General features: G+C 59.7%; 1 protein-coding gene across 6 annotated transcripts; it reads right to left on the reverse strand.

Annotated features, from left to right (window-relative positions):
* Positions 1 to 2,794: 2,794 nt before the first annotated feature.
* On the reverse strand, positions 2,795 to 27,544 carry B3GAT1 (beta-1,3-glucuronyltransferase 1). 6 transcript variants are annotated; one of them, XM_080649778.1, is made up of 7 exons: positions 27,450 to 27,544; positions 10,539 to 10,650; positions 10,246 to 10,392; positions 7,916 to 8,424; positions 6,947 to 7,243; positions 5,663 to 5,763; positions 2,795 to 4,547 (listed from the first exon to the last, which is right to left on the reverse strand). In XM_080649778.1, exons 3-6 carry the CDS (start codon positions 10,355 to 10,357, stop codon positions 5,677 to 5,679), a joined length of 1,005 nt encoding a protein of 334 aa, XP_080505904.1. In that variant the 5' UTR covers positions 10,358 to 10,392; positions 10,539 to 10,650; positions 27,450 to 27,544; the 3' UTR covers positions 2,795 to 4,547; positions 5,663 to 5,676. The 6 variants fall into 6 exon arrangements, with proteins under 6 accessions (XP_080505904.1, XP_080505901.1, XP_080505902.1 ...); XM_080649775.1 differs by having other exon boundaries at positions 10,556 to 10,650; positions 27,450 to 27,519; XM_080649776.1 differs by lacking the exon at positions 27,450 to 27,544 and adding an exon at positions 26,937 to 27,313.
* Between the last annotated feature and the right edge of the window lie 337 nt (positions 27,545 to 27,881).

The raw sequence follows: 27,881 nt of genomic DNA on the forward strand, positions 1-27,881 counted from the left end.
TTGGGTGCGTGATCGCCCTTTGTGTTCCGTTCTCTCCGAGTCCCTGCGTTCTTCCCCGGAGCTCCTTGTAGCCACGTTGGGGCCCTGTGTTGGGTAGACAGCTCGCCTCCATTGCACTTAATTCTTTTTCTGGGGACTTCTGTGCTTTCATTCGGGTCCTGCTTCCTCGTCTCCCCATTTTGGCTGCCTCTCTGTGTCTGCTGCTCTGCAGTAAGTAGATGGGCTGTGACTCCCAGCCTCGGTCGGGTGGCCTCAGGCAGCAGGGGTCTTGGGGGCTCAGTGGCACAGTCTCCCAGATCTCCTGAGCAAGGGCCTCCAGCATGTCCCTGGTGTGGGTTTATGTGAGCCCTCCTGTTGTCATCTGGTCTTGGTTTCTGTTGGCCCATCTGTGAATGGGGCTGACGGTGAGGACTGACCCCGGCCACAGTGTGTGAGCTGCTGTGCCGGTGCTGAGTTCACCCCTGCAGGGTCCGGGGCCTGCTGAGCTCTCCCGTGGCGTGTTCCGCTTATGGAGGTCATTTGGTCCTGCTCGGATGTGGGCTGGAGCCCGCCCCCAGGTGTGTGGGTTGCGGGCCTCCATTGCAGATCCATGTCAGACGCCGCCCGGGACCTGGCCATGGGCTGCCTGTTTGGAGCTACAAAGCCATCCACAGCTTTTGGGTGCCTCGGCTGGGCCTGGGTGCGCATGGGAGGGGCCGCTCTGTGTACCAAGGTAGCCTTCCACCAGCCCCGAGCCTGGGGGGCAGGTCAGCAGAAGGCCTAAGGCACCCCAACAGCCAGCTGCCTGTGAGGCTCAGTCGTGGGAAGAACCTCTTGGGGCATGTGAGTTGTGTGAGGTAGGTTCCCAGGAGGGGCGAGAAGTGTTCATCCGATCGACATAGATTCAAACACGGCACCAGTGCTGGGTCTGAGGCCACTCGGCAGAATTCTCAGGGTTCACCAAGGCCAGCCAGCCCCCTCCCCCCGGAGGCCTCCGGGCCTCTGTGTTGGGGTGGGGTTTCGGGAAATCATCAGAGTGAGGCCACCAGAGTTCATCGGGCTGAAACAGACCAAGACTGGGCTGTGTGGACGGAGGGCTCTGCACCGGCCGGGCGTTCCCTGGGGAAAATGGTCCTAGCCCAGCCGTGGGCAAACTACGGCCCGCGGGCCGGATCCGGCCCGTTCGGCTGTTCTATCCGGCCCGCGGAGCCGAAAGAGCGGAGGGTTCTCTTGCTCTCCCCTCCGCTCCTTTACTTTGAATTTATATTAGTTCACACAAACACTCCATCCGTGCTTTTGTTCCGGCCCTCCGGTCCAGTTTAAGAACCCATTGTGGCCCTCGAGTCAAAAAGTTTGCCCACCCCTGTCTAGAGCCACACAACTTGATGTCTCCTGTCACCTCTGCCACCCTGAGTCCATCTGGCTCCTGAGAGCCCCCCAGGAAAGTGTGCGTCAGGAGCTCAAGCTGGCACAGCCAGCAGACTGTGGAGGGCGCAGCCACAGGGAGCGGGAGGGTGGGGCTCCCCTAGGCTGACGGGTGTGGAGGGGAGTGCTTTGACTCAGGCAAGATGGTGCCTGTGGGTGACGTGGGCGAAGGAGCCCCCACGGAGCTGGCGGCTGTCCCTCGGCTTTCTCCCCAGATTGGCTATCCCTCTCAAACACCTCCAGAACCGAACTGCTCTGCACCCCACAGCTTGCACTTCCCTCTAGCTCACCAGCGCCTTGACCTGGCTGATGGTAGCGTAGCCCCCCCCCCCCCCCACCTCGCCTGCCCTCACCTTCTCTGCCTCTCGTCAGCAGAGAGCGATTCTTCTAAAAGGCCCGTTAGGTCGTGTCTGTCCTCTGCTCCAATCCCTCCAGCGGCTTCCCTCTTCACTCACAGTAGAAGCCCAAAACGTCACCCTGGTCCCCAGGACCAACCAACACGTCCTGCCCATCCCATCTCCCACCACTGACCCCTCCCACCTTTCCCAGCCAGTTTCAGTCGCATTGGCTTTGTTGCTGGCTTTTAAACACGCTAAGCTCTCTCCTACCAGGGACAGAGTTCTCTTTTCTGGAAGGCTCTGGCCAGACAATGGCACGTCTGCTTGCTGCTCTTCTGCTCAGATGTCACCTTATCCGGGGGGCCTTTCTGAGCACCCTGTGTGGGCCTCAGGTCTTCCCCACAGCGACCCTCTGTGCCCCCCCCCCCACACACACACACTCCCACTCAGCCTCATGCTTGTCCTCAGACCAGATCGCATCTGAAATGCTATCGATCTGTTTGCTGTCCACCCGTGTCCCCTCATGAGAAGGGGAGCTCCGTGAAGACGGGTGCTGGCTCCTGGAGTAATGCTGCTCATTGGCACCTGACAAGTACACACTGGGTGGACGATGGTTCAAGCAATCCAGGGAATACCATAAAGCCGGGCCGAGGAGGATTAGGGATGTTAAAAACCGTATCTGACTTTTAATTTTAAAAACAGATGAAATACAGTTAATGAAAACAGACCCGAAGGTGCGGCTGCCAGGGCTCCACCCTCCACTCTCTCTGTTGGGGACGCCCAGCCCCCAGCTTCACGCCTCTGTGGTGGGAAGTTTGGAAAACAAATGGTAGTCCTGAACCACATTCTGATTTACCACAAACTCATCCCCGGCAACGAAGGAAGCTGCAATCCCCCAGCACTACAGTGATAAATAAACCCACATGCAGCTACGAGGGGACATTGGGGAAAACTGCTCACACCCGCCAAAAAATAGTAAAGAAGGGGGAGCGAGAGAAAATGCCTCATTTTGTTCAGTATCAATTTCCTGAAGGCGAGCCCTGGGCTGTTTCTGTTTTTGTTTTGTTTGTTTTGGTGTTTTTGTTTGTTTGTTTGTTTTTGGCTGAGAAGGTGGCCGGAGACCAGCCAAGCTCACCTGAGCACAGGGCTGGGGAGGCAGTGGAACGCCTGGGCCTGGGATCACGCATTTGATGGTCGCCTGCACCCACCTTGTCCCTTCTCTCCCACGCCACGCCACGCCACGCCACGCGATGCCGAGGTCGATTTCCAAAGCAACCATTGAACATGTAAGAGGTTGGGGGGATGCCCTACAAGGTGGCTCAGGTTCCCAGGGATAAGATCCCATTGGATGGGCTCATGACTACTGTGGGAAATTCCATCCGTTTCAAAACAGGCAACCGATGCTATTTTTTGAATGTTTAGGTTGTAGGACTAAGTTCAAACCCCCCCCCCCCATAACCCTCCCTCCTCTAGAAGTGGGTTCTCTGTGGTCTTCAGACTGGTCCTGTGAGTTTAAATGAAGTGTTAGCGGTTAAAAAATAAACACCCCTTCTGTAGGCTCATGCCTTTCCTTTTCCTCCACGCGAGAGGAAAATTGTGCTTCTGACTTTCAGGAGCATGAGGAGTGAGATCACCACCAGAGGGCGCTGTCCCCTGCCAGAAAGCCAGGGGCCTGTCCGGCGGCGGGAGAGCCGGACACACGCCCCCTGGTGGAGGGAGCTGCCAGCGCATGCACTGTTCTCGGGCCGCTCGCTCTGCAGGCTCCCCACCTGGAGAGAAGGGAGATTTTCTTTCCCATGTTGTGTTTAAAATAGAATTATTTCCAACGTCGTGTGTGCTCGGGTATCCTTTCCCCTCTGTGTCCAAATGATCTCGGTCCCTTGTCCATAAATATCTCTGCTAACGCAGTCCCCCTCCTGTCCCCAGGGGCAGAAAGGCGGCTTGGAACTGCCCCCACCTCTCCTGCCCCTGACTCACTCGAGCCACTGAGGTCTGTGGCTCTCAAGGGCTTCAGGAAGAGGGCTCCTGCCCTCCCCGTCCTGGCCCAGGCAAGGGGCCCTGGTGCCCAGTGGGCGTGGGGGTGGCAGCGTGGGGGAGGGGCCCACGTGGTCGTGGTCCAGGCCAGCCTGTGGCCTGTGCTGGCTTGAGGCCCATCTGCTTCTCTGTGCTGCAGGGTTGAGGGGCCTGGGCTGGAGGAAGGGGCTCCTCTCCCACCACAGCCCGGAGCACAGGGGGAACCTGGGGCAGGCCTGCTCCCTCCTGCAGGGCTGACCACTGCTGGGATCAAAGACGGACTTATGCTCTGGAGACAGGGACTAGAGAAAAGCCACAGAGGCATGTGTACTTGGGAGCAACTCTCTGAGGAGGGGCGGGTGCTCCTGGTGCCCGGTCAGGGCCTGCTGTCTGGTGTCCACAATCCTGGCCGTGCTGGACCCAGGAGCTGGGAGCCAGGAGGGCCACCTCCACGTGACCGCCGAGTCTTTTCCGATGCCCCGCCGTCGGGTGTCACTCGGGCTTGGGTGAGCCCACGTGTCCGCCCTGCAGGCCTGTGGTGCGGGAAGCTCCGGAGAGGAGGGCTGGGGCCGGGCTGGCAGCTGGGCCCTGGCCACACTGGGTGGAAGAGAACGACACGTCTGGGATTTCTGTGCTTTAGGCTCTCCGTCCTTGGTCCTGGCCTCGGGCTGGGCTTGCTGAAGCCCCAGGATAGAAAGGAGGCTGATGGCCATCCCTTTGGAGTTTGCCTTGGAGGACTGTCAGCCACGGGGAGAGGATGGAAAGCCAGGATCAGGGTGTGAGAAGAGGCTCCTGTGAAGCGGGGAGGAGCAATGAGTAAGGTGGGTGTCCGAGCCTGTGGCCAAGCTGCTCAACCCTTAGCCCCCAACAGGCCTCACTGAGGAGGCGCCTGGCCCAGCCGCCAGGTCCTCCGTGGCACCCTGGCTGGGAGGCGCGCGAGGGCCGGAGGCAGGGCGCTGGGCTCTGGCCCAGGTGATTTCTTACGTTCGGGGGACAAAACAGACGGACACCCTGGGGTCCCTGATGCACAGGGCACTTGCAAATGTGACACAGACGCCGACACTGAACTCCAGGCTGGCGTCCAGCTGTGTCCGTTGTCAGTTCCCACCTCCGGGACAACATCCTAGAAACACGGGCCCAGAGGAAGTTCCTGGCGTGGCCAGTCACCCGGCCCGGTTCATCTCGTGGAGCTTCTCCTGAACATCATTCCTTTGCCTCTGAAATGTAGGCAGACCCAGTGGCCCACTTCCACAGAGGATGTTAAAGACTGAAAGGGCAACAGCAATACCTACAGAGGACGTAGAATGTGCCAGATACTGTTCTTGGGGTCCCTCAACAACCCATTTTACAGATGGAGAAACGGAAGCCTAGAGCAAAACATGGCAAACCGTGAAAGTGGTAGGCCAGGAGCTGAACCAGGCTCCGGGCCCCCAGTTTCACCGCTGCACCCCACACGGTCACGACTGGGAGACACATGGGCATGCGTGATGAGGGGGAAGCAGTGAGTGAGGGTCCCCGTCGCAGCGGCACGAGCGAAGAGGTATCCACGGCACACAGCGTTGCCTGTGATGGGACAGGCGTCATGGCCAGAATAATAGTGGTGACCAGGCTACATCTGGAAGGAGAGGCCCCCCCACCCAAGGATGGCAAGAGGGCCCAGCTGTGTGGGAGAGGCTGGCTCTCGCTAATTTCCAGACAGGGGGATGGGAGGGGGATGGGGAGGGGAGGGGGGGGAGGAGAAGGGAAGGAGAGGGCAAGGGGACGTCAGCTCTGCCTCCTCCCCTCCTGCTGGCATTTCCCTGTCCTCCCACGATGGAAGACCAAGAGGAAAAGTCTCGGCAGATTGATTCTGTGTCCACACTGGGTATGGGCCTGCCCCATGCGCCGCGGCCCTCGGCCCGCCGTACCTGTGTCCCGGGGCTCAGATCTCCACCGTGGGGTCCGTAAAGCCCTTTTTGCCCTCGTTCACCAGCACGGGCTTCTCTGTCCGTGTGTGCCAGACCAGGATCTGCGTGTCCAGAGACAGGAGACAACATGGGACAGGCCCCCTGGCCTCTCCCTGCCACCTCCTGCTCCCGCCCGGACCCTGCAAGCATTGTCCCTGCCCCTCCTGTCCTGCCCTTGTTCCATCAGGATTTTCTCCAATGTTCTTCATTTCTACCGACGCCCTCACTCTTGCTGTTTGGAAATAGGGTGCATTCAAAATAGCAGTTGGAACAGAAAGTGCACAACTACAGAAAAAGAGACAAGATACATCTGAAGATTCCTCTCTTCCCTTGCTTCTCATTCTCTCCTGCATTACCTTTTTTTTAAACAGAATGTCTTTATTGATTTTAGAGAGAAACATCGATCGGCATGCACCCTGACCAGGGATTGAGCTGTAACCTGGGCATGTGCCCTGACCAGGAATCAAACCGGTGACTTTTCAGTGTACGGGATGACCTTCAACCCACTGAGCCACACAGCCCAGGGCTCCCTGCATTTCTTTTTTTTTTTTTTTTAATATATTTTATTGATTTTTTACAGAGAGGAAGGAAGAAGGATAGTCAGAAACATCGATGAGAGAGAAACATCGATCAGCTGCCTCTTGCACACCTCCTACTGGGGATGTGCCCGCAACCAAGGTACATGCCCTTGACCGGAATCGAACCCAGGACCTTTCAGTCCGCAGGCCGACGCTCTATCCACTGAGCCAAACCGGTTTTGGCGCTCCCTGCATTTTTTAATGGGGTTCTCTAGAGAGGCAGAAGGTTGTTCTGGAGCCTTCAGCTCAGCCAGGTGGTAGCCCAGGCCCTTGCTGGAAAGCTCAAACTAGGACGTGTGTGTGTGTGTGTGTGTGTGTGTGTGTGTGCGCGCGCGCGCGCACATGTGTTTGTCCATGTGTGCGCACACAGGAACATGTAATTGCAGGGAGGCCGTGAAGCTCAGCTCTTTTGAGGTGCGGGAGGGAACTGTGTCCTTGGCTCTGCCTCACTGGTCACCCCCCTCCCCATCTCCCTGCATGACTTCCGTATGGCTGCTCCATGCATGACCACCTGCCTTCCCGGCCAGGTGTTCTCGGAAGGCGCTGCTCTCGGCTGGCTCTTTACAAGGCTGTTTCCAGGCCTTTCTTCCCATCCCTGACCTGCAGGGAGGGTTTGGCTGGGCGTGGGAACGCCCGCATCCCGGCCGTGCGCTCCCCGAGGCCTTACCTTGGTGCAGTTGGCGGCCTTGGGCTCCAGGTCGCTGAGGGTGACCAGCTCCCGGAGGAGGCTGCTCTCCTGGTAGCCCCCCTTCACGCCGCGCAGCTTGAAGTAGGCCTGGCTCCGCTGCAGGATGAGCCGCAGGTTGACCGCGAACCCAGCCATGTCTATGGCAAAGGGCCGGTGGGGGTCGAACACCGTCTTCCAGCCGACCACCTTCCCTGCCGCGTTGACCCGCGGGGCCTCGTACCGAAGGCCCCCGACGAAGGCCACGGGCCACACGGACACCCTCCTGGTGCTGCGCATCTGCAGGGGACGCAGAGTCAGGCCCGGGAGTGCCAACGGGAGCGATGCCTGTCCCCAGGGGAGGCGACATCACCAATGCACGCTGGGCTCACGGGCCATCGGAAGCCACGTCCGGGCGTAGGCGGGCCCGGCCCCAGACGTGCCCCTGTGGCGGGCACCTGCGGAGGAACTGGCCTCCCTCACCAGCCGATCCTCCCTCCTCCCCGTGCACCTGCTGCCACTCCCTTGCTAAGAAACCTCTCTTTCCAATTTAGAGTCGGACCCTCCTCTCCCCTCCCCTGAACTACTGTGACTCACAGCCCCCAGGACATGACACTGGCCCACACCTCATGCAGGCGAGCCGCTGAGGCAGGGCTGTGGTCCTGCCGCTCCAAGCAGCCGCCCCCTTTAACCAGGGGACCCCTGAGGCCACAGCCGGCTCTCAGTCCCTTGTCTGGGCCCCCGCAGGCTGCACCGCCTCCAGCCTGGTCCCGCCTGTGACCTCTCTGTGCATCCCTACCTAAAGGGCCTCCGCGGGAGCAGCCCCATTTCCCGCCCCGCCCCCCGCGTCCTCCCGCCCCGCCCCCCGCGTCCTCCCGCCCCGCCCCCGGGTCCTCCCGCCCCGCCCCCGCGTCCTCCAGCCCCGCCCCCGCGTCCTCCAGCCCCGCCCCGCCCCCGCCCGGTGGCCCTCACCTCCTCGAAGAGCTCCAGGCTGTAGGTATTGTCATCGTCCGCGAAGTACACCACGCCCGGCTGGCTGGCGTTGCGCGGGAAGGTCTCCCGCAGCCAGCGCAGGGCCAGGTTGCGCTGCATGGTGCCGCGCGGGATGCGCGGGTCGCGGGCGTCGCCGCGCAGCTTGTAGTTGCGGGGCGTCTCCACGTGCAGGTGCGTGTAGTTGAGGCCAGAGTCGCGCAGCAGGCGCGTGGCCAGCGGCGTGCGGTGCGGCGCGTCCTCCACCAGCAGCCAGTGCAGGTTGGGCACGTGCAGCAGCGTGTTGGCCAGGCGAGTGAGCTCGGCCTTCTGCACCGGGCGGCTGTAGGTGGGCGTCACCACGTGGATGGTGGGCAGCGTGTCGGACCACGGCGGCGGCCGCGTGTACACGTACTCGGTGCGCACCACCTCCACGATGTCGCGGTCAGACATGCAGTACTCCCTGGGGTCCGCGCCGGGCGGGGCGGGGCGCCGGGGGTCACCGCCATCATCTGCGGGGGTGGGGGGGGTGGGGGAGATAGGCAGTGTGGGGACAGAGCAGGTCCTGGCCTCTGGCACTGGGCGGGATGCACCCATCTGCCTGGTCAAACCTGCCCTCTGCTCCCAGGAATGCCATCAGACCCCTGCCTGGCGCTGTCTGTCTCCCCACTTTCCTAATCCTGACTCCCCACACAGCAGAGGGGACCTCGGCTCCCTGTAGCTATTTGGATGCAGCCGGCCAGGTTCCAAGGCTGCACCTTGAGTTCCGATATTTGTTGGGTTTAATATGACCACGTGTCCGACCCTCACCACCCTGGCTCCCTCCTCACCTGGCCGGAAGCTTCCAGAACCGCTGGGACCGAGCAGGGCCAGAGTGTAACTGTGTGGAGCAGCGGCTTCCGCCGGTGACTCTTGGCCATGGCCTGCGTCCCTGTCACTTGGGGTGATGGCTACATGCGGATTCCCAGGCCCTACCTGGGCCCTCGTCCTCCTTCACACTGAGATGGGGCGGGTGCCTCCGTGTTTATCTCGTTCCCCATGTCATACTGTGCGCATGTCAGTGGGAGAACTGCTGCTCTAGAGTGTGAGTCGCTGGGTGCATGGAGTGCACAGGAGGGAAGAACATGATGGCAGACTGAAGACACCAGGAGGGGGTGGGGGGACAGGTCAGATGTGGGACACATGGAAGGTTTTGGGGTGTCAGAGGGAAAGGCAGCCTGGTGGAGGGGGAAGCTGGGGACTCAGAGCCCAGTTCTCCCACAAGTGCTTCCTGGGACTTTTCCTCGGGCGGGGTCACGAGGTCAGGGCTGCCCACGTGATGCCATTGTAATGAGCTAGTTGTTCATAGCAGGAAAGGAGCGAAAGGAAGGCCAGCCAGTATAGGCATGGCATTGGGGCAGCTTCCCCGGGAAGTTGCAGCTTTACATGCCCCAGGGGCCCCGCACAGGGAAGAGAGAGGCATGCCCAGTAAAGTTGGGGGGACTGGGGAAGGTGCTTACTGTCAGTCACACCTGGGAGCAGAGGTCATTGGCCAGAATGGGCGTGGCCACTGCCAGCAGGAAGGTTTTGGATGCTTAATCCCCTGAACAAAGAAGCTCGCTCTCTTGGTTTCCCTCTTCTGCTTTGGGGACTCTTGTTGCAGGGGGCGCGCTCTCTGGCTCCCCTGCATTCGCCCACACGGCCCACGGCCCTGTGCACCCCACCCACAATGGACTGGTGGACTGCAGCCAGCCTGATGCTGAACTGGACCAGCTGCCACATGCAGCGGAAGCTCTGGATACTGGTTCTGCTTCTAGCGCTGCTGACTCCCCTACTGCACACCTGCCAGGACTGGACTAAGGGAAACGGGACTTGGGGAACCCAGGGATGGAATTCCATGCAAATGAAAATCACTCATCCTCCTGGGCCAGTCTCAGAAAATATCGTTAAGGACCCCAAACCCAGCACTCAGTGGGGAAAGGGACCTCCCCGCCCCTTACTTACACAGATAACATAACTAGGAAAAGAGGGGTGAATACTATACTCCTCTTGAGTTTTTCAAACACGACACAGGCCGGGGATCCTCCTCATCCATCCCTCCCTCCCCACGGAGGCTGAGTGCTCCCAATCCTTGCCATCCTGAAATCAGACGCAGAGTTCTGCACACCTGAGTGTGGGTCTGTGTTAGCATTCACCTGATTCCCAAAGGGGCCAAGACCCCAGAAAGGGTCAGGTCATCGGCCTGCATCCTCCTAATGGCTCCTCCCAGCTGCCTCGTAAGGGAAGATGAGGACTCCCCCAGGAGAGGCTGTGCTCCCTCGCGTTCCTGACATGGGGCTGGGCTGGGGGCTCACCCTTGTGCGCGGTGAGCAGGGGCGCGATGGTGCTCTGGTGCCACACGGTGACGAGCAGCGTCCAGGGCAGCACAATGAGGATGATCGCAAGGATGTCCCGTCTCTTCGGCATCTCCAAGGCTGGCTGGGCCCACAGCTCCTCATTACCTGAGCGGCGGCAAGGTCCGGAGAGGACGGCGCCAGGGGCGGGGGCAGCGCGCAGGGATGAGCACAGGGGAGAAAAGAACAGGAATGGGCCGGACAGGCCAGGGACGGGGACAGCAGAGAAGCCGATGCTGGCTAGCGGGTCTTACCAGCGCTCACAACCCACCCATTGCGGAAGCAGGTTTGCAGAGTCCAGCTCGGCCAGAGTTTCAGAAGGGGTGGCGGCTCAGGGCACAGTCAGGAACCCTGCCAAGTGCATACCTGCAAGAGAGAGCAGAAGAGGATGGCCAGAGACCTGGGCGGGGATGGCATCCAGGAGGGCCAGGCCCGGCCCTGGCTTGTCACATGGAGCCTGGACTGCCTTCTCCCAGGTGCTCGGCAGGGAGCAGAGGGTAAGGGCACAGATTTCAGACACACCTGCATTGGTTTAAACCAGCCTTGGGCAAACTACGGCCCGCGGGCCGGATCCGGCTGTTCTATCCGGTTCTCTTGCTCTCCCCTCCGCTCCTTTACTTTGAATTTATATTAGTTCACACAAACACTCCATCCATGCTTTTGTTCCGGCCCTCCGGTCCAATTTAAGAACCCATTGTGGCCCTCGACTCAAAAAGTTTGCCCACCTCTGGTTTAAACACTTAACTCTGCCACCAACAAGCTGTTGTTCCTTTGCCAAGTTACGGCAACAGTCCGTGCCACAGTTTTCTCAGCTGTGAAATGGGTACCATCAGTGCTACTTTACAAGGTGTACTGTAAACAAGTGACACAAGTGAAACAAGTCAGCGCCCCTGAGGATGGCGCTGGCGTGTACATACTGAATCTGACGGTGCTGGCCACATGTGTGGGCCCGGGGGGTTTCTTCAGAGCATGGATAAAGGGGGCAGCCCTGGGGTGTAATGAAACGGAGTGACCTTATGCCACACCTCCAGCCCCAGTCCCCAACTCCAAGACCACTGATGGGGCTGCACATGGGCTGATCGAGGTCTCCGTTTGGCTGGCTGAGCTCGGGCCATTTGATGGACAGCAAGGGGGCTTCTAAAAGGCCTGGCGTGGAGATTGCCTCTGGGTCCTCCGTGGCTCCAGTGGAGCTTTTTCAAATGCCCTTTATCTTGGGGAGGGTCCTACGTGCTGGGTGGAGAAAGCCAGGCAAGGCGAGCTGTGTGCAATTCGGCGTGCACGCCCAGCTTCTGTGGCACTCACATGGCCGCCCTCACGCATCCTCTGGGCAGCCTCTTTATTCCACGCCTCTGCCTCTGGCACGCGCTCAACCTCCCGCTCGTCTGGTCTGCTGGCTGCTGTTAGTAACAATAGCTGTGAGATAGCACCTATGGTGCCCGAAGGTGACGCTCAGCAGTTCATGTTCAGTATCACAACAACCCCGGGTGCTACGCGCTGTCCTTATCGCTGTTTCACGTGGGGAATGCACCAGTGGCTTGCCCAAGGCCACAGCCAGGACGTGGTGCAGCCAGAGGTAAACCCAGGCCCTTTGGTCTCCTGCAACCAGGGGCATGGGGCGGCAGCTTCCAGGCCCCAGAGCCCCCACACCTGATCAGGCATAGATGGGGTGAGCCCTGGCACAGAGCCACCCTCCCCTAGGAGAGCTGCCCCTGCTTCTGTGCCAGCACCTTCCAGAAGAGGGGAGGGGGCAAAGGGGAGGCAAAGATGCAGGGGGCTGTGGAGAGACAGTTCTGTCCCATTTTGTCTTTCTGGTCAAGACATCTATGACAGGAAAGGGAGGGGGGATGAGGGAGGAAAACTCTAAAAATAAACTTAGCAATAAACTCAGTTGTGCATTAATTACTCTGGAAGCCATTACGGCCTGAAAATCCCATAACTTTAATGGAGGCGATTATAAGCATCGTAGCAAAATCGTGGAGCTAATTACCAGGTGGTTATTCAGCAGAACAGCCAGAGCCCCCGTCTCAGAGAAAGCCAGCTGGCCAGCAGGGGTGAGTTTATGGGAAATGGGGCCTGAGCCTGGTGGTGCTGAGGGGTGGGTAGGTCCTGGGGGAGCCTGGGGCTGTGGGGGCTCATGGAGGGCATGACCTGGGGAGAGTTGGAGAGGGGGGAGGGGCAGGGGGACCGTGGGAGGGCCTGGGGCAGGGGGGAGGCTGCACCTACCCTGACCTCAGCTCTGAGATGAGGCTGCGAGGATGCCTAGGTCGCCACAGCCTTCTTCTACCCGGGCCTTGGAGGGAGGGCAGCAGCTTGCCTGTGGCCGCAGGCTCAGCCCTGCAGGCTGCATCCACATAGACCCTGGAACTGCTCTGGGCCTTTTTGCGCATGTATTCAGGCACACGTGTGTGTGTGTGTGTGTGTGTGTGTGTGTGTGTGTGTGATGAAGGTCAGTTACAAGCAGGCTCCGAAGCCATCCAGACACGTGTCTCTGACATGATAACGCCGTGCTACCAAACACGTTGGGAGCAGCAGTGAGGTGGTAGAAGGAGCCTGCTATAGAGTGAAGAGTCCCTCCGAACGATGCACTCGTGTGACGCTTGTTTCAACTTACGCAGCCTTTAAAGAGGCGAGCGTTTTCCCCGTGGTTGCACAACACGAGGTCATTTTCCCTGGAATCCTCACCACTCCTTGCTGGCCGCTCTCAGCACTCCCGGGGGGTGGGGGGGAATTAGGAGGGGAGTTCTGGGCGTTCCTGGCCTTACCCCGCACAGTGCACCCGGCAACCTCTTTGTTGATTTTGTTGAAGTGACCCAGGACCTGAAGGACACTTGATGTGCCATCTGCGTGCACTATCCTTTAGCATTTTTACGACTTTTCCCACCTATCTCCACCTACTTCGAAGAATCTTTTCCCCCAGACTCACCTTATGGAGTCTTTTGAGAACACTCAACTTAGTTTTCATAGAAACAACATATTTCTCTCTTTCCAGCCCATGTTTCGTGGTTTTATACTATTCCGCGGTGAGGATCACAAGCCTGGCCTTTAAAAAACGGGTTGGGAACTAACCTTAGGGACCCTCGGACTCCAGGCCAGCCTGGGACTCAGCTGGTGTGCGCAGGGGCGGCCCCTAGAGGCGAGAGGCAGCATTACAGGGGCCCAGACACCTGCTGGAGGCCTTGGCGGATGACATGGACCGGGTTTGTGAGCTGCATAGGTCAAGGGGTCCAGAGAGGCTGGTTAGGGGAGCTTCCGCTGTGCGTGTGAAGGAAGAAAGCTGGCCTCCCTCATGTGAGAGCCCGCATCCGGGGTGGATGGGACAGACGCTGAAACCTCCTCGCGCAGGTGCAAGCCAGGCCCATGGCTCCACTGTTCAGCCCAGGAGGGGTGAGGATGGGGAGGCGGCTGGGCCAGGCACCAGCCTTCTGGGCATGGGGTCAGGGAGGTGACAACAGGCGGCGGAAGGAGGGGACATTTTAAAAGAAGATGCGGGACGGAGTCAAGGCTCCAGCTCCAGACAGTTCCCCCGGGCGAAGGGAGGCCCGGATTTGTCCCGGAGATCCGCAGGAACTCCGACGTGGATCAAGGGATTAGTATTGATTCTTCTGCCTCTGCTCAGGAAAAGCCCCGTGCCAGAGCTAATCAGCTCCCGGGCCAGTCAATCCATACTTCATTAACCCGGCCCTGTCCTCCTGCAGCCCGGCCACCGTCACTGCCCCCCAGCCTGGCCCTGGTTTCAGCCACGCGCTCCTGCTGGGCCTGCAGGGCACTGGGCTTGGCCTCTCTCCGCTCACCGTCCCCCGCCCCCATCATCTGGAGGGGACGGGAGAGCAGGGGACAGGGATCCAAAAGCTCATTCCACTCCAAGAAGTGAAGTGAGGTCTACGTGGATGCTTCGTCGGAATGGCGAGCCTTCTCCGTGACATCCCCGTGCTGGGCCAGCAGGATTCCTTTGCTCCATACCTCCCGGGCCAAGCAGGGGGTCTCCTTTCACATTTGAGGAAACCGAGGCCTAGCAGGCTGCGTGACCAGCTCCAGGTCCGGAGGCCATCTCTGCCAGGGCCGCTCAGGCTCGGCCTTTGGGTTCTGAATTGGTGCAACCCCACCTCGTGCCGCGTCCCCCACTGCAGAACCAGCACGTGGGCTCCCGGGCCACCCTCAGGGCTGGGCTCCCTGAGCCCGCTGGGCCTGTGCGCTCTGCCAGCTGGTGCCAGGCAGAGGGCTCCCGGGAGGGGCTCCCACCTGCTCGCAGGGTGCAGCGCTGATGGGGAGGAAGGCCAGGCCCTGGCGAGGTCCGCATCCTGCCTCTTGGCCTGGCCACTGCCGGCTCTCACCCCGGCTACTTCAGATAGGAAGGGCGGCAGCGGCGTGGGTTCCAGATCTCACACCATCTTGCTCTGAACAGCAAGCTGAGGGCTCACAGAGGGGCTGTCGGCTCCGTTCCGGGCGTGGTGCAGTGCGTATATTCACGCTTTGGTTTTCTTCCAGCCCAAGTGTCAGAAAATGCAATTCCTTGTTTGTTTTAGGTCCTTCCTTCCTTCCTTCCTTTTTTCAGATTTAGCTTTTGGATTCGATTTGATTCTGATTCAGTCAAAAAGGAAAGTTGGGGTTTGGTTCCATGTGATGCTGTACCAGCGAGAGTCCATCCTGGTTCACTGTGGGAGCTTGAGCCGAAGAAGGTATTGGCGTGGAAGGGTTTCACGGAAGTTCCCTGAATCAAGCAGCTCATGTCTCCAGGCAGAAGGGGGTCCATTCACCACCAGCCTCCGTGCAGGAGGCCCTCAGAGCAAAATCAGGTGCTTCATTCTGTGGGGACACCATGTCACTGGGGTCTGAGCACACAGATGGCCCACCTCCTCAATATGGTGGGGCCGGGTGGGGTGCAGCGGCCAGGGGGACGGCCAGGGGGCAGCCAGCCGGAGGACCCGGACCTGATGGCGAACCATGGACAGCTGCACTGTGGGCACCAGGCCCGTGGGGCTCACCTGTGAGAGCTTCCATGCGGTGGGTCCTGGGGAGGTGACTGCAGGGCTGGGTGGGGGAAGGTGATCAGCAGGAACATACCCGTCACCCACAGGACAGTGGACAGTCCCAGTCAGACGGACAGAGAGCAGTACAAGGGCGCTCCGTGACAGTCATGACTAGCCCTGGAGTTTGTGGGCTGGGAAGCAGCGCCCCCTACAGTCCAGGTGGCGTTCAGTTTGGACCAGGTCAGGGGAGAGGTTTGGTTTTGCAAAGTGTCACCCCGCCCCCCACATCCTCCCCCTCCTTCTTGCTGTGTGTCCAACCCTGCCCCAGGCCCATTCTAGCAACCATACTACCTTTGTATGTGTGTGTGTTTTTTTTTTAATCTTCACCCGAGGATATTTTTCCATTGATTTTTAGAGAGAGTGGAAGGGCGGGGGAGAGACAGAGAGAGATATCAATGTGAGAGAAACACATCAATTGGTTGCCTTCTGCACAAGCCCTGACCAGGGCCCGGGCCGGGGAGGAGCCTGCAACTGAGGTATGTGCCCTCGACCGGAATCGAAACCAGGACCCTTCGGTCTGCAGGCCGACACTCTATCCCAGGGGTGGGCAAACTTTTTGACTCGAGGGCCACAATGGGTTCTTAAACTGGACCGGAGGGCCGGAACAAAAGCATGGATGGAGTGTTTGTGTGAACTAATATAAATTCAAAGTAAAGGAGCGGAGGGAGAGCAAGAGAACCGGATAGAACAGCCGGATCTGGCCCGCGGGCTGTAGTTTGCCCACGGCTGCTCTATCCACTGAGCTCCTAAGACAAATGCTTTAGTTTTCTACTGCTAACAAGTAGCTTAAAAAGACATGCACCCATCATCATATTTTCTGAGGGTCAGGAGTCCAGGCGCGCTTCGCAGGGCCTCTGCTCGGGGTCACACAGGCTGCAAATCACTGGCTGGGCTGCCTGGGGGAGACCCTGCTTCCACGCTTGCGCAGGTTGCCGGCGGAGCCCACTACCGGCGGTCCCAGGCCTGAGGCCGCGCTCCTGCTGGCTGTGGGCTGCCCTCAGCTCCTAGGCTGTGTGCCGTGCCTTCCACACGGGTTTCTCGAGTGGCCACTTACTTCATCAAGCAGCAAGGAGGGAACAGATGGGGTCCTGCACATGTAATGTCACCGTGGGAGCGCTGACGGTTAGAGCCTGGGCCCAGGTGCCATCCACCCTGAAGGCAGGGACAGCAGGAGCTAGGGGTTGTGGGGACACCTTAGCAGGGGTCCTCAAACTTTTTAAACAGGGGGCCAGGTCACTGTCCCTCAGACCGTTGGAGGGCCGGACTATAGTTTAAAAAACAAACTATGAACAAATTCCTATGCGCACTGCGGGCCCGGGACGCGTTGGCTGCTAAGCAGGACAGGCAGCGGCACCTGGTGGGCCGGATACATGTCCTCGGCGGGCCGCATGTGGCCCGCGGGCCGTAGTTTGAGGACCCCTGCTTAGAGTCTGTCCACCACAACAGGAAGGCCAGGCCACCTCCTGACTCTCAGCTCCTGTCTGGCCCCCTCTGCTTCTGAGGTTGATGGCAGAACCTAACCATAGCCACAGCCTTCTGCTACGTCCTCCCGGCTCCTTCTGCTCTCCTCTGCCCGAAAGAGTGGCCCGTGGCGAGATCCTGGGCCCTGCAGGCAGACAGCTCTGGACACCACGCGAGAGCCTCTCTTCCTCTGCTGCGTGGTTTGGACAAGGTAACCTTGCTGAGCCTTGGTTTGCCCATCTGTAAAATGGGAATAGAAATGGTGCTTTCCCCATTAGGTCTTTAGAGTGATTAGAAAAAAACCAATAGGAACGATCTGGCACAGATGCCCACGGACAGAAGCTGCTGTGATTACCAACGTGGAAAGGGCCTGGAGGGATCTGCCTGGCCTGGTGCCCTCTATGTCCCCAGCTGGTCTTCTGGCTGCCTGCCAGAAGGCAGGATGGAAGCCAAAGACCCCCAAAGCCCCATTTCACCCCCAAAAGGAGAGACGGGATACTCAGAAGGGACCCCTTCCTATCTCAAGGGCTCATGTTGGCCCTATTCGGCCTCCGTTTCCCCATATCCGGTGTGGAGCTGTTAGGCCTCGTTCACTGTCTGGCAAACTCCAGGATGACCTTAAATTCAACACGACTCAGTTTCCTTATCTGTAACTCCTACCGGCTATTTTGGGGATCAGATGAGGGAATCTACGGGAAACATCTAGCATGAGGCCTCGCACCCCATTAGCAGGAAACACGCTCGCTAACGGAAATTAGAACAGCGGCTCTAACAACCTCCACCTGGTTTCAGAATTCAGCTGAGTCCAAGCGCCGGGAGGGGAAGGGGAGGAGCGGGCACTCCGGCTCCTTCCTGGTGAGTCTGCACTCACGGCCTCTGGGGCAGCTTCCTCTCTCCAAGGGCGAGGCTATGCCAAGGTCGGGCTCTGCGGAAAGCAGGTACGTCGGCACATGGCGGTGTGCTAAGCTGGGTGTGTGTCAGTGGCCAATGCACCGGAGAAGGGAGATTTCCCCACACGTGGGGAAGCCAGGCCCCTGAGCGTGGGACTCTGGCCCACTCTCCCTGCCCAGCTCGGATCTCCAGGCCCAGCCGCTGCCCACTGGCTGGCACTTCCACTAAGGCAGTGGTTGGCAAACCGCGGCTCGCGAGCCACATGCGGCTCTTTGGCCCCTTGAGTGTGGCTCTTCCACAAAATACCACGGCCTGGGCGAGTCTATTTTGAAGAAGTGGCGTTAGAAGAAGTTTAAGTTTAAAAAATTGGGCTCTCAAAAGAAATCTCAATCATTGTACTGTTGATATTTGGCTCTGTTGACTAAGGAGTTTGCCGACCACTGCACTAAGGTCTTCCACCAGTGGCCCCAGCACAGCCCCCTGTGGGGGCACTGTCTGTCCCCCCCTTTTACAGTTCTGGAAACCAGCTGGAGACTGCAAGGCTTTGCCCCAGGCAGACAGCCTGGGCCTGCCCTGGTGTTGGGACACCTCTTGCAGCCCCTGCCCCTGCCCGTTAGTCCTGTGTCTCAGGCGAGAGACTGATGCTCAGAGAAGAAATTGGGAGGGTTCAGAAGGTCGGCATTATCTCTCCTGACCCCAGAACTGTCAGAGCATGGAGACTCCCCTCTCCTGGCCTTGGGGCTGAGAGCCCCCCATCAGCAGGGGGCTAGGGCGACAGCCTAGGGCAGGGGTGGGCAAACTTTTTGACTCGAGGGCCACAATGGGTTCTTAAACTGGACCGGAGGGCCGGAACAAAAGCATGGATGGAGTGTTTGTGTGAACTAATATAAATTCAAAGTAAAGGAGCGGAGGGGAGAGCAAGAGAACCCTCCGCTCTTTCGGCTCCGCAGGCCGGATAGAACAGCTGAACGGGCCGGATTCGGCCCGCGGGCCGTAGTTTGCCCACGGCTGGCCTAGGGCCTATAATTTCCTGCCCTATCCCAGCTCCTCCATCAACTCTGTTACATGGAATCAGCTGACACCTCGCCAGGATGAGACCTAGTTAACGAAGGGTGTTGAAGGGGGTGGGGCGGGGAGAGCCCGGCCTAAGAAGGCCTGTGAGCCCAGGGTGGGCAATGTGTGTCCCCCCGCCCCCCGCGAACACGCAGGTGTGAAGGTGATGAATGGAGGCTCCCCACATCTCAATCCCCCAGAAGGTAGATCATGCTGACACGGTTTTATAGGCCGTGTATTATATTCAACAACAGCAGGGAGGCCGTGGAGCGCTGAGACGGAGCCTGAATACGCAAAGGCACACGCTAAGGCAGCCTCGCCACATCCACAGGGTTTTCGGGGTCACCCAGGGCTCCGGACCCCAGGGGGTGCTCTGACAGGAGGGGACAGATTTCTTTCTCAGGGTTCAGGCAGGTGGAACAGGATGCAGGGATGCTCCTGCCCTCACTGAGCCTCTGCCCGCTGAGTTCCTGCTGGGCCTTTAAGGACTGGCAGGTGCACTCATCCGGGGGACTGTCCCCGGGGTCCAGGCGCTGAGGATGCTCAGCCAGCACTAGACAGTCAGGGACGCAACAGAGGCCCATGCCTGACAGCATCCCCGCAAATAAAATGGGGCTCCTTCGTCTCTGTGCCCTCGATGCCTGGCCCCGGCGTGAATGCCGAGCACACGGGGACCTGCTGGGCCCCGACCGAGTGGGCAGGCGAGTGGGCAGAACCACGGCCCTTGGGCGCTTTTTGCTCTGGGTCTGGCATGAGAGAACCTGCCAAGTGGATGAGTGAAATGCAGCCTCTGTGTCCAGTCCAGTAGCGCTCAGCTTGAGCAGGGAAGACAAGCCCGACACGGGCCACCGCCGGCCTGGACCCGCAGGACGTGTGCCCAGCGAAGGAAGCCTCACAGAAGGACACGCGCGGCACGTACATGCATGGACGGCGCCTGAAGTGGTCGCCCTAGGGAGACGGAGCAGATGGGGGGGCCCGGAGCCAGGCAGCGGAAGGGGCGTTGTTTAACAAGCACCAGGTTTCCAATGTGCAAGACGGGTGCTGGGGAGGGGTGGGTGCCCAACAATATGAATGTGACTGTATTTAGTGCCTCTGAACACTTAAGGATGGTTAAGGTGGTAATTTTTTTTTTTTTTACCACAATGAAAGAGAACTGCCATCCAGAAGGTATGGTTAGAGCCCCCCAACAATGATGCACCCCTCAGGGCCGGGACCCGGGATTGGGGGTCAGAGGTTACTCTGCAGTGGGGCTGGGGGAGGCACCTGTGGGTGGTGTCGGGTGGGGCTGCTGGGTGCTCTTTCCTGCGGGCTGTCATTTGGGATTGTCACCACGAGGAGACAGGAGCAGGGCGTGCCTAGGGGAGCACCGCCCAGAGGGTCCAGACATGCTGCTAGGCATGAGCGGGACGTGGCTGGAGGTGTGTGTGCATGTGTGTGTGTGTGTGTGTGTGTGTGTGTGTGAGAGATGCTCAGCCCACTGCTTCGTCTCCCCGTCCGGGGCCTGGGACACACACACACACACACACACACACACACACACACACACACTCACATTGGGCCTGTCACACACACACACACACACACACACACACATACTCACATTGGGCCTGTGACACACACACACACAGGGCCTGTGACACACACACAGGGCCTGTGACACACACACACACACACACTGGGCCTGTCACACACACACACACACACACACATTCACACTCACATTGGGCCTGTGACACACACACACACAGGGCCTGTGACACACACACACACACACACACATACTGGGCCTGTGACACACACACACACACACACACAAAGCCTGTGACACACACACACACACACACACAAAGCCTGTGACACACACATACACACACACACACACACACACACAGGGCCTGTCACATACACACACACAGAGCCTGTGACACACACACACACACACACACACACACACACACACACACAGAGCCTGTGACACACACATACACACACACACACTGGGCCTGTGACACACACACACGCGCACGTGCGGCTGTTGCTGCGTCTCCCAGTCCCGGGCCCGGGAGGGTGGAAGCTGAGAACAGCCAAGCCACGTGTGCCCAGAGGGAGAGATTTACGGGCCTGAGAAGAAGTTCCTATCGACAAGTGATGAGTTAGGCGAGCAATACTTCAGCTTAAACTCAGAGACTGACGGAAAAGGAAAATCACCCCCCGAGAGGCTGTCCATCAACATAAGCAGGCGGGCGGCGCGAGCCACCGGCGGCCGACGAGCACGGGTCCGGGCCCGGGATGGTCAGCCCTGGGTGTGCTGGCCGGGCCTCCGGGGAACGGGGCTTGTCTCTCACTCTGTGCTATGGCCATGAGGGACAGCGGGGAGTCAGCAACAGCACAGGGGACGGAGCTGGGGGAACGAAATCTACGCCCCGAATGCCCCATGAATTTGTCTCCATCGCTGCGCCTCCCGGGGACACAGCGCGAACACCGGAGAGCAGGCCCTTGCCTCCAGGGCATCGGGACGCTGGTCATGGGGGCGCTGGGCTGAGCGTGGTCCCGAGGACACCCTCGAGAGGGTCCGCAAACAACTAATGGGGACCCAGAGGACTGCAGGGCTCAGCGGGAGCCAGGCGGTTGCAAAACCCAAGTCTCCAGCCAGCAAGGGCCCACCAGGCTGCAGGCTGCCGGCTGCCAGGCGCCCCGGGCAGAGTGCGCACGGACACTACAGCGAACGATCGCTGAGTTAATTAGGCTCCGAGTGTGTTTTCAATGCGGGCCTGTGGCCTGAAGGGGCTGACCTTCCTTGGGGCCAGCAGAGATCCTGTAAGTGGGTTTCCCTGAGCCAGTTGTTGGAGGAAGAGAGGGAAGGCAGTGAAAGTGCCCTGGGTCTCAATGTCAGCCTCTTCCCCCAGGCCCGGGGGTCTGTTCCTGCTGCCCTCTGCCCCTGTGTGTCCTGCCAAGGGGACAGACGGCCGGCGAGAGGGAGGAACGGGGAATGGGGAGACGTGGGCTGTATTCTAGAACACGGCACTGACGTGCTGCTGTGTGACCTGAGACAGGAGTGGAACCTCTCTGAGCACCAGTTTCCTTACCTATAAGAAGAAGGAAGCAACCTCGAGTCACAGGATTCTAATTCTGGGACAAGCCTTGCAGGCCAGACGGTCACCAGATGGCCCATCCATTAGTGTGTGATTCCTCATGGCACATTCTCCCCCTCAGACCCAGCTCTTCTCCCCTTCTGCCTCCTAGCAACGTGGCTGGTGGATCCCTTCCTTCTCCTGCCTGCGGTTCCTGCGGCGTTTTGTGGAGAGACCACCAAGGTAAGGGGTATCATTTGGGTGGGGAAATGCTCACGTGATTTACGCTCCTCATATTTTGGATGAGGAAATGGAGGTTCCGTAAGATTCTGTCATGCCGTGCGTTGCTGACACAGCTGAGCCTGGAACCTGGACCAGCCAGCTGATCTCAAAATGCTGCAGGCCCAGCGAGGCCTTCTCCCTCCCCGCTGCTTCCCTCTGCTGAGCTCAGGGCAGTGGCTCCCTGGCGTTCCCTCCCTCAAAACCAGGGACGAGGTGAGCTCAGGCAAGAGCCCCTCAAGTTCCGTTCCGACCCCTTCAGCGAGATGCTGGTGGCAGCCGGACCTTATTTGCTTCTTTTACGTTGAATGTATGGGGACTTGGGAAGCACGTTCTGGTGCGAACAGTTCCAATAAGACAGAATTGCCATTGAATCCATGACAAAGGAGGTGTGACGTGTCCCGGGGGAGTGAGTGGCACAGGGGTTATTGTCTGGCCGAATTCCCATCACAGGTGGGGACACAGAGGAAGGGCCAGGGATGTGAGCAAGATCACAGATCTTAATTGTGATTGGCTACTGTCAGCCCCAGCATCTGCTGCCATGCCTGGCATAGGCTGGTCCCTAAAGTGTTTATTAAGGGAACTGTTAAATAAATGAATAAAAAAATTGCTAAGCAAAGCATTTTGCTATTTATTGCTTGCTCTGAGTGATTACCATGATTAATGGTCATGACTCATTCTTTCCTCATAAACATCCTATTAGTGTCCCCATTTTAGAGATGAGAAATATGAGAGAGGTTCAGCGATTGCTCCAGGCCACAGTGCGGCAGGCGGCAGAGCTGGGGTCTGAGTCCAGGTGGGCTCCGGAATCCACGCTCGCCGCCACCCTGCTAAGCCACGGAGAGTCCAGCCCAGTTCTTGCAGCAGAACTGTCTGTGGCGCCGGGAACGCTCTGTACCTGTGCTGCCCAAGAGGGTCGCCACGAGCCACATGTGGCTACTGAGCCCTGAAAATGTGACTGATGGGGCTGAGGGACCGCCCACCCCGGGAGGCAGAGCAGCCCATCCCACATCTTGTGCTGGCCTCTGAGGTTCTGGGTAATGAATGGTCTCATGAAGAGCCCGGAATCTGGAGACTCAAGAGACTCGTGGCTCAGATGCCGGACTGCTCAACGGCCTCATTAAGAAGAGAAGTGAAGGGGGGGTGCTGAGGGAATGCGCCCGTCGGGGAGGGTCTCAGAACCGGCCCCAATCTCAGGTCTGGTCCCCTCTACTACCAAGGCCAGGCCTGCTCCCTGTCTCTGCTCCCTGGGCTCCCCCTCTTCCTCTCTCCTTCCTGGAGCAACAGTAGGGGTTCACGTTTCCCACCTACAAGGAGAGAGAAACCCTGCTCCTGGTCTAATCCTGAGCCGTGGGACCCACAGCCCCGTGGGCAAGGTTTAGACCCGAAGGCAGTCCACCCCTGCCGGCTGGGACCCTCCACTTTTGGGCTTATCTGGCCGAGCCCTAACCCCTGTCAGGCACTTGGCTGGGAGGCTGTGGGCCCTGCTGTCAGCTGGTGTGTGCAGGGAGCGCAGACTCATTTTAATACTGGCTGGAGCGAAACCTCATTAGAAAAGTAAATTTGCTGTAGCTGCAAAAAAAAAAAAAAAAAAAAAAAAGCAACCCACACAGCCCTTCCCAAGCTAAATAGGAAACCTTGACTTTGGATTCTTTGACGCTATGTTCTCGGTGCTGCCTGCGACACAGTAGGTGCTTAGTCGATGCCTGTGGGAGGGAGCGGAATGTGTGTGATCTCTGTCCACCCTGACGTCCTTCAACAAAATAATGAGGGGCCACTGACCTGGGCTCCTTGCAAGTGGCATGAAGTTTTTAGACGCGCGTCGGCTAATCAGTTGGAATAATTACATTCGCCACTAGCTAGACATTCGCACATGGTTGCTGCTATCATTCGGCAAGGGGACACGGAGAGGGTCCTGGTGACAGAGGCACACCCCAGGGGGGCCTTCAGAAGGCCCAGGGTCTGGAGGTGTGGCGAGCAGGTCAGGTGGGCGGGGTGGCGGGAGAGATGGGAGAGCCTGAACCGAAGCTGATGGGATGGCCTCCAGGGTGGGCGAGGGGATAGCTACTTCAAATTCTAGAGCCATCCCGAGCTTGGAGGGATCTGGGAGAGGCTATAAAAAATACACGAAGTTAGCATTCCTCACGCTCACCTACCACAGCCTGGCGCGAGGAGGGTTCCTCAATGTCCAGGCCTTTGGGAACCAGGACTCAGGCTCGGTTTCTCACTAAGTCTACTTACCCACCCTGGACGGAGCTGAGGCAGGGCCCTGGCCTGGCCAGGAGCCTGTGCTCTGCAGGGCACCACTTCCCTGCACCCCCATGCTCTTTAGCAGGGTCCCCGAAGCTCTTCCTGCCTGGAGGCCTGCGGGGGGGGTGCATGATGGAAGGTTTCCTTTTTCCTTCTCCCCAGATGCTATGGCTTCCTCATCCTGCTGTGTCCCAGGACCAGGAGGAGTTGGGGGGCAGGGCCAGGAGTTGGGAGCCCTTAGCAGTGAGCAGGAGCCTGGGAGAGAAGGTCTCCCCGAAGATCCCCGGTCTCACAGCCTGTCCCCCCCTCTGCCTTCCCCCCAGGCCTCCCTCTGAACTGCTCTGGCATTCCTCAGAGCCACGGAGAGAGCTTTCCTCAGGAGCCTCCTGCTCCACCCAGAGGCCTCCCTGCCCGGGCGATGACGGCTGATATTGGGGATCTGGGGAAGGAGGGCACGTGGGCTGGTCCCAGATGCACCCCAGGGCGAGCCGGACTTCTGCCTCTGGGCCGCGCTCCGTTGCGTTGCTCTGTGAGCGCACTTCCGTGACTTTTGTCTGTCATCTCACGCGGGCTCCTCTGCCTGCCTCGGACTCTCGGATTCTTCCTCTTCCTCAGTCCTGCCTCTCTTCTCCCCCACTTCTCAGCAGAGGGGAGCCCTTGCGCATCTCTGTGCCAGCTCATCCTTCTTTTCCAGCCAGACTAAACCAACAGTTTCCCCGTCCCAGAGCGCCCCCCCCCCGCCATGTGCTGAGCCTTCTGCATTTCTCCCACTTGCAAAGCCCCCAGCCTGCCTGCTCACCCCGTGCTCCAGGAGCAGTGCAGCCCACCTGGTCCTTTCACCCTCAAAACCCATTGTGGGAGACCCCAGGCTAGCCCTGGGCCAGCCCCCCCAGGCATCTTTCCCCGGAGCCCTGGTCTCTGGTCCAGGCTCCAGGCTTGTCACTGCAGCTGTCCCATGTAGGTGGTTTCTCTGCACCAGGCCATCCCGTGCCTGCTCACCCAGAAACCTATATGAACATATCTGACCGGTACCTATGAGTCCAACATGCCTGAACGTGGAGTGAGTCCCAGGCCTCCCCGGGTCTGTACAGAACGGAGCCCAGCAAGTCACTTGGCCCTGAGCTGAATGAGGCACAATGCCATGACCCTCCCTGTCCCATTAGCCCTAGGAAGGCCTCTTGCTCCCTCCACAATGGGTAGAGGGAAATGGCACACAGCTCCAGGCCACTGGGAGTGCCAGTGTGGACAGGGCCAAGTAGATGGACTCTTTGAAGGTCTCATGGGGAAGGGTCTTCACATGAAGAAATGGGGGACGTGATGTGAACCCAGGAAGGCTCATGCTCACCACCAAGCAGGTTCTGGGAGGACCTGTCTCCATCTCTGTGGTGGCTTTGGGCAGATGTAGGGAGACGGGAGGCACAGCAGACAAATCTCAGAAAACCATACAACAGCTGTCCTGTGAGGCCACGGGCCCCTCAACCCCAGTGACTTAGGAGGCTGCATGCCTCCCATTTCCATACACACACACACACACACACACACACACACACAGTCACTTCACAGAGCTACATGCCCGCGGACAACCCCTCCCAACCAATCCTTTTAAACAGTGCGTGCCACGGAGGGTCCCAACGGGTACCCCACCAGACGGGTACTCATGCAGATAGAGCTGCTCCCACCAGCATGGGGCTGGCACCTGTCAGCAAAGGCCACCTTCAACTCCTGTGCATTAGAGGTGCCAGAGCCCTCAGCCCCAGCTTCTATTAGGATCCATCGCACAGTACGCGGCTGAGTCTAGGCCTGGACAGGCGAGGAAAGGGAAGCGGGGGAGGGGGGCAGTCAAGGCCTGCGTGTGTGTGTGTGTGTGTGTGTGTGTGTGTGTGTGTGTGTGTGGTTCTTGACCTCAGCTGCTTGGTACCGGGCTGTCACCCCCTGTCCCTGTCCCTGTGAGATCCTGTGGCTTCCTTCTCCTTGGCTGCCTTGCCTCTCGGCTTCCGCTTCGGAAGTTGTAGGCTCTGACTTTGGAGACATCAGGACCTCAGGCCTGAGCCCAGGTACAGAGGAGAGGGCGGTGAACTTGGTGTATGCCTCCGGCCCCCTGGCTACAGTGAACAGCCCAAGGACCCTTTGGCACCCTTGCCAGCCCTCAGCCCCTCTGCCTTCCTGGCAGAGCTGCAGAGCTTGGGCCCCCTGAGCCTCAGAGCCCTTGGGGATGACCCAGGGAGCAGGTGCAGCAGGGGGGCTGGCCCAGGCTCATCTGGGCCACCAGGAACCACCTGCTGAGGTGGGAAGGGACCGGGAGCTAAGAGCCTGGACCAATTGTTAGAAGGTACTGAGAGCCAGCTCTTCCCTAGATGCTGGGCTGAGCAGGGCAGGCTGGACTCACCCAGGTTTGTTTGGGAGCTCCTTGGTGGCATGCAGCGGCTCCAGCCCTGGCCTCTCAGGCCCCCTTTCCAGCTGTCCCCATTGCGTGTACACACACACACACACACACACACACACACACACACACACGCAGGCGCGCGCGCACCCGCGAGGACATGGCATGGATACTGATGGGGATGCATAAAGGGGCTCTGTGCGCTGCAGCGGCGCCGCGAGGGCCGCGGGGGTCACTGACCTGAGGCGGCGAGTCCGGGTCCGGATCGTCCCCAGCGCGATTCATTCCGGGCGGTGGCGGCCCCTAAACCCCGGCCCCGGTGCCCCCAGGCTGCTGCTCCGGGCTGCGCGCCCCTCCCTCCCCCGGGGATCTCGGGCTGCAGCCCCCGAGGGCCACTTCATAGCCGCGGGGTCCGAGCCTGCACGCCCGCCGCCCAGCCCAGCTCCTCCTGGGCTCAGCGAGGTGGTGGATGGAGCCGCAAGCGCTTGGGGGGCGCGGGCAGGGTTGCGGGCAGGGGGTGGAAGGGGGATGGGGAGGGGAATGGGGAGGGGGCGCGGGGAGCCGGGATGCGCGGCCGGCCAGCCAACCCAGCCGGCTCCGAGTCCCCTCCGCGCGGCTGCGCCGGTTTCGTGGCTCTGACAGCGCCTCCCGCCCGCCCCGCCCCCGTCCCCCCCTACAACCCCCGCCCCGTCTCCCCCCCTCTCCCGCAGCAGCTCAGGCTGCCGGCGGGACCCGCTGATGGTCGGTACCAACCTCGCCAGCTCGGGCGGGGGCGCGAGGAGGAGGCCCCCGGGATTGGTATCACCTCCCCTTCTACCCCAACACCCTGCCCAGCGGAGGCGGCTCCAGCTTCGGCGCGGAAGCCGGGGCTGCGGGCGGGGGTGAGCACAGCCGGGCCTCGGCTCTCGAGAGTTAACGCGCGCCTGGCCGCTGCCTGCACCCCCATCCCACCCCGCCTCCATCCTGGCTGTTACTGGGGCCTAGCTTGGCAGCCCTTCTCAAAGGGTGATTGTTTCCGGGCTGGGTAGTTGGGGGGCGGTTCTCTGGGACCAAGGAGCTGAGATGCGGAGCGGGAGGGTGCGGCTCCCTCCTAGGCTCCAGGCACCCCGCAGGGGGAAATGGATGCAGGGGTACCTGTGTGTGGTGGAGATGGGGGGTCCACAGGCGCCGGCCTGTATGGTAGCC

The sequence above is a fragment of the Plecotus auritus genome (genome assembly GCF_963455305.1).
Source record: "Plecotus auritus genome assembly, chromosome: 13".
Taxonomy (NCBI): Eukaryota; Metazoa; Chordata; class Mammalia; order Chiroptera; family Vespertilionidae; genus Plecotus; species Plecotus auritus.

Excerpts from the sequence above, each read along its gene's own strand:
- B3GAT1 (XM_080649775.1), bottom strand. Across the intron at positions 8,425-10,245 it reads CCTGCTCACCGCGCACAAGG|ATGATGGCGGTGACCCCCGG; the intron begins GTGAGCCCCCAG and ends CCACCCCCGCAG. Across the intron at positions 7,244-7,915 it reads GCCTGGAGCTCTTCGAGGAG|ATGCGCAGCACCAGGAGGGT; the intron begins GTGAGGGCCACC and ends CGTCCCCTGCAG.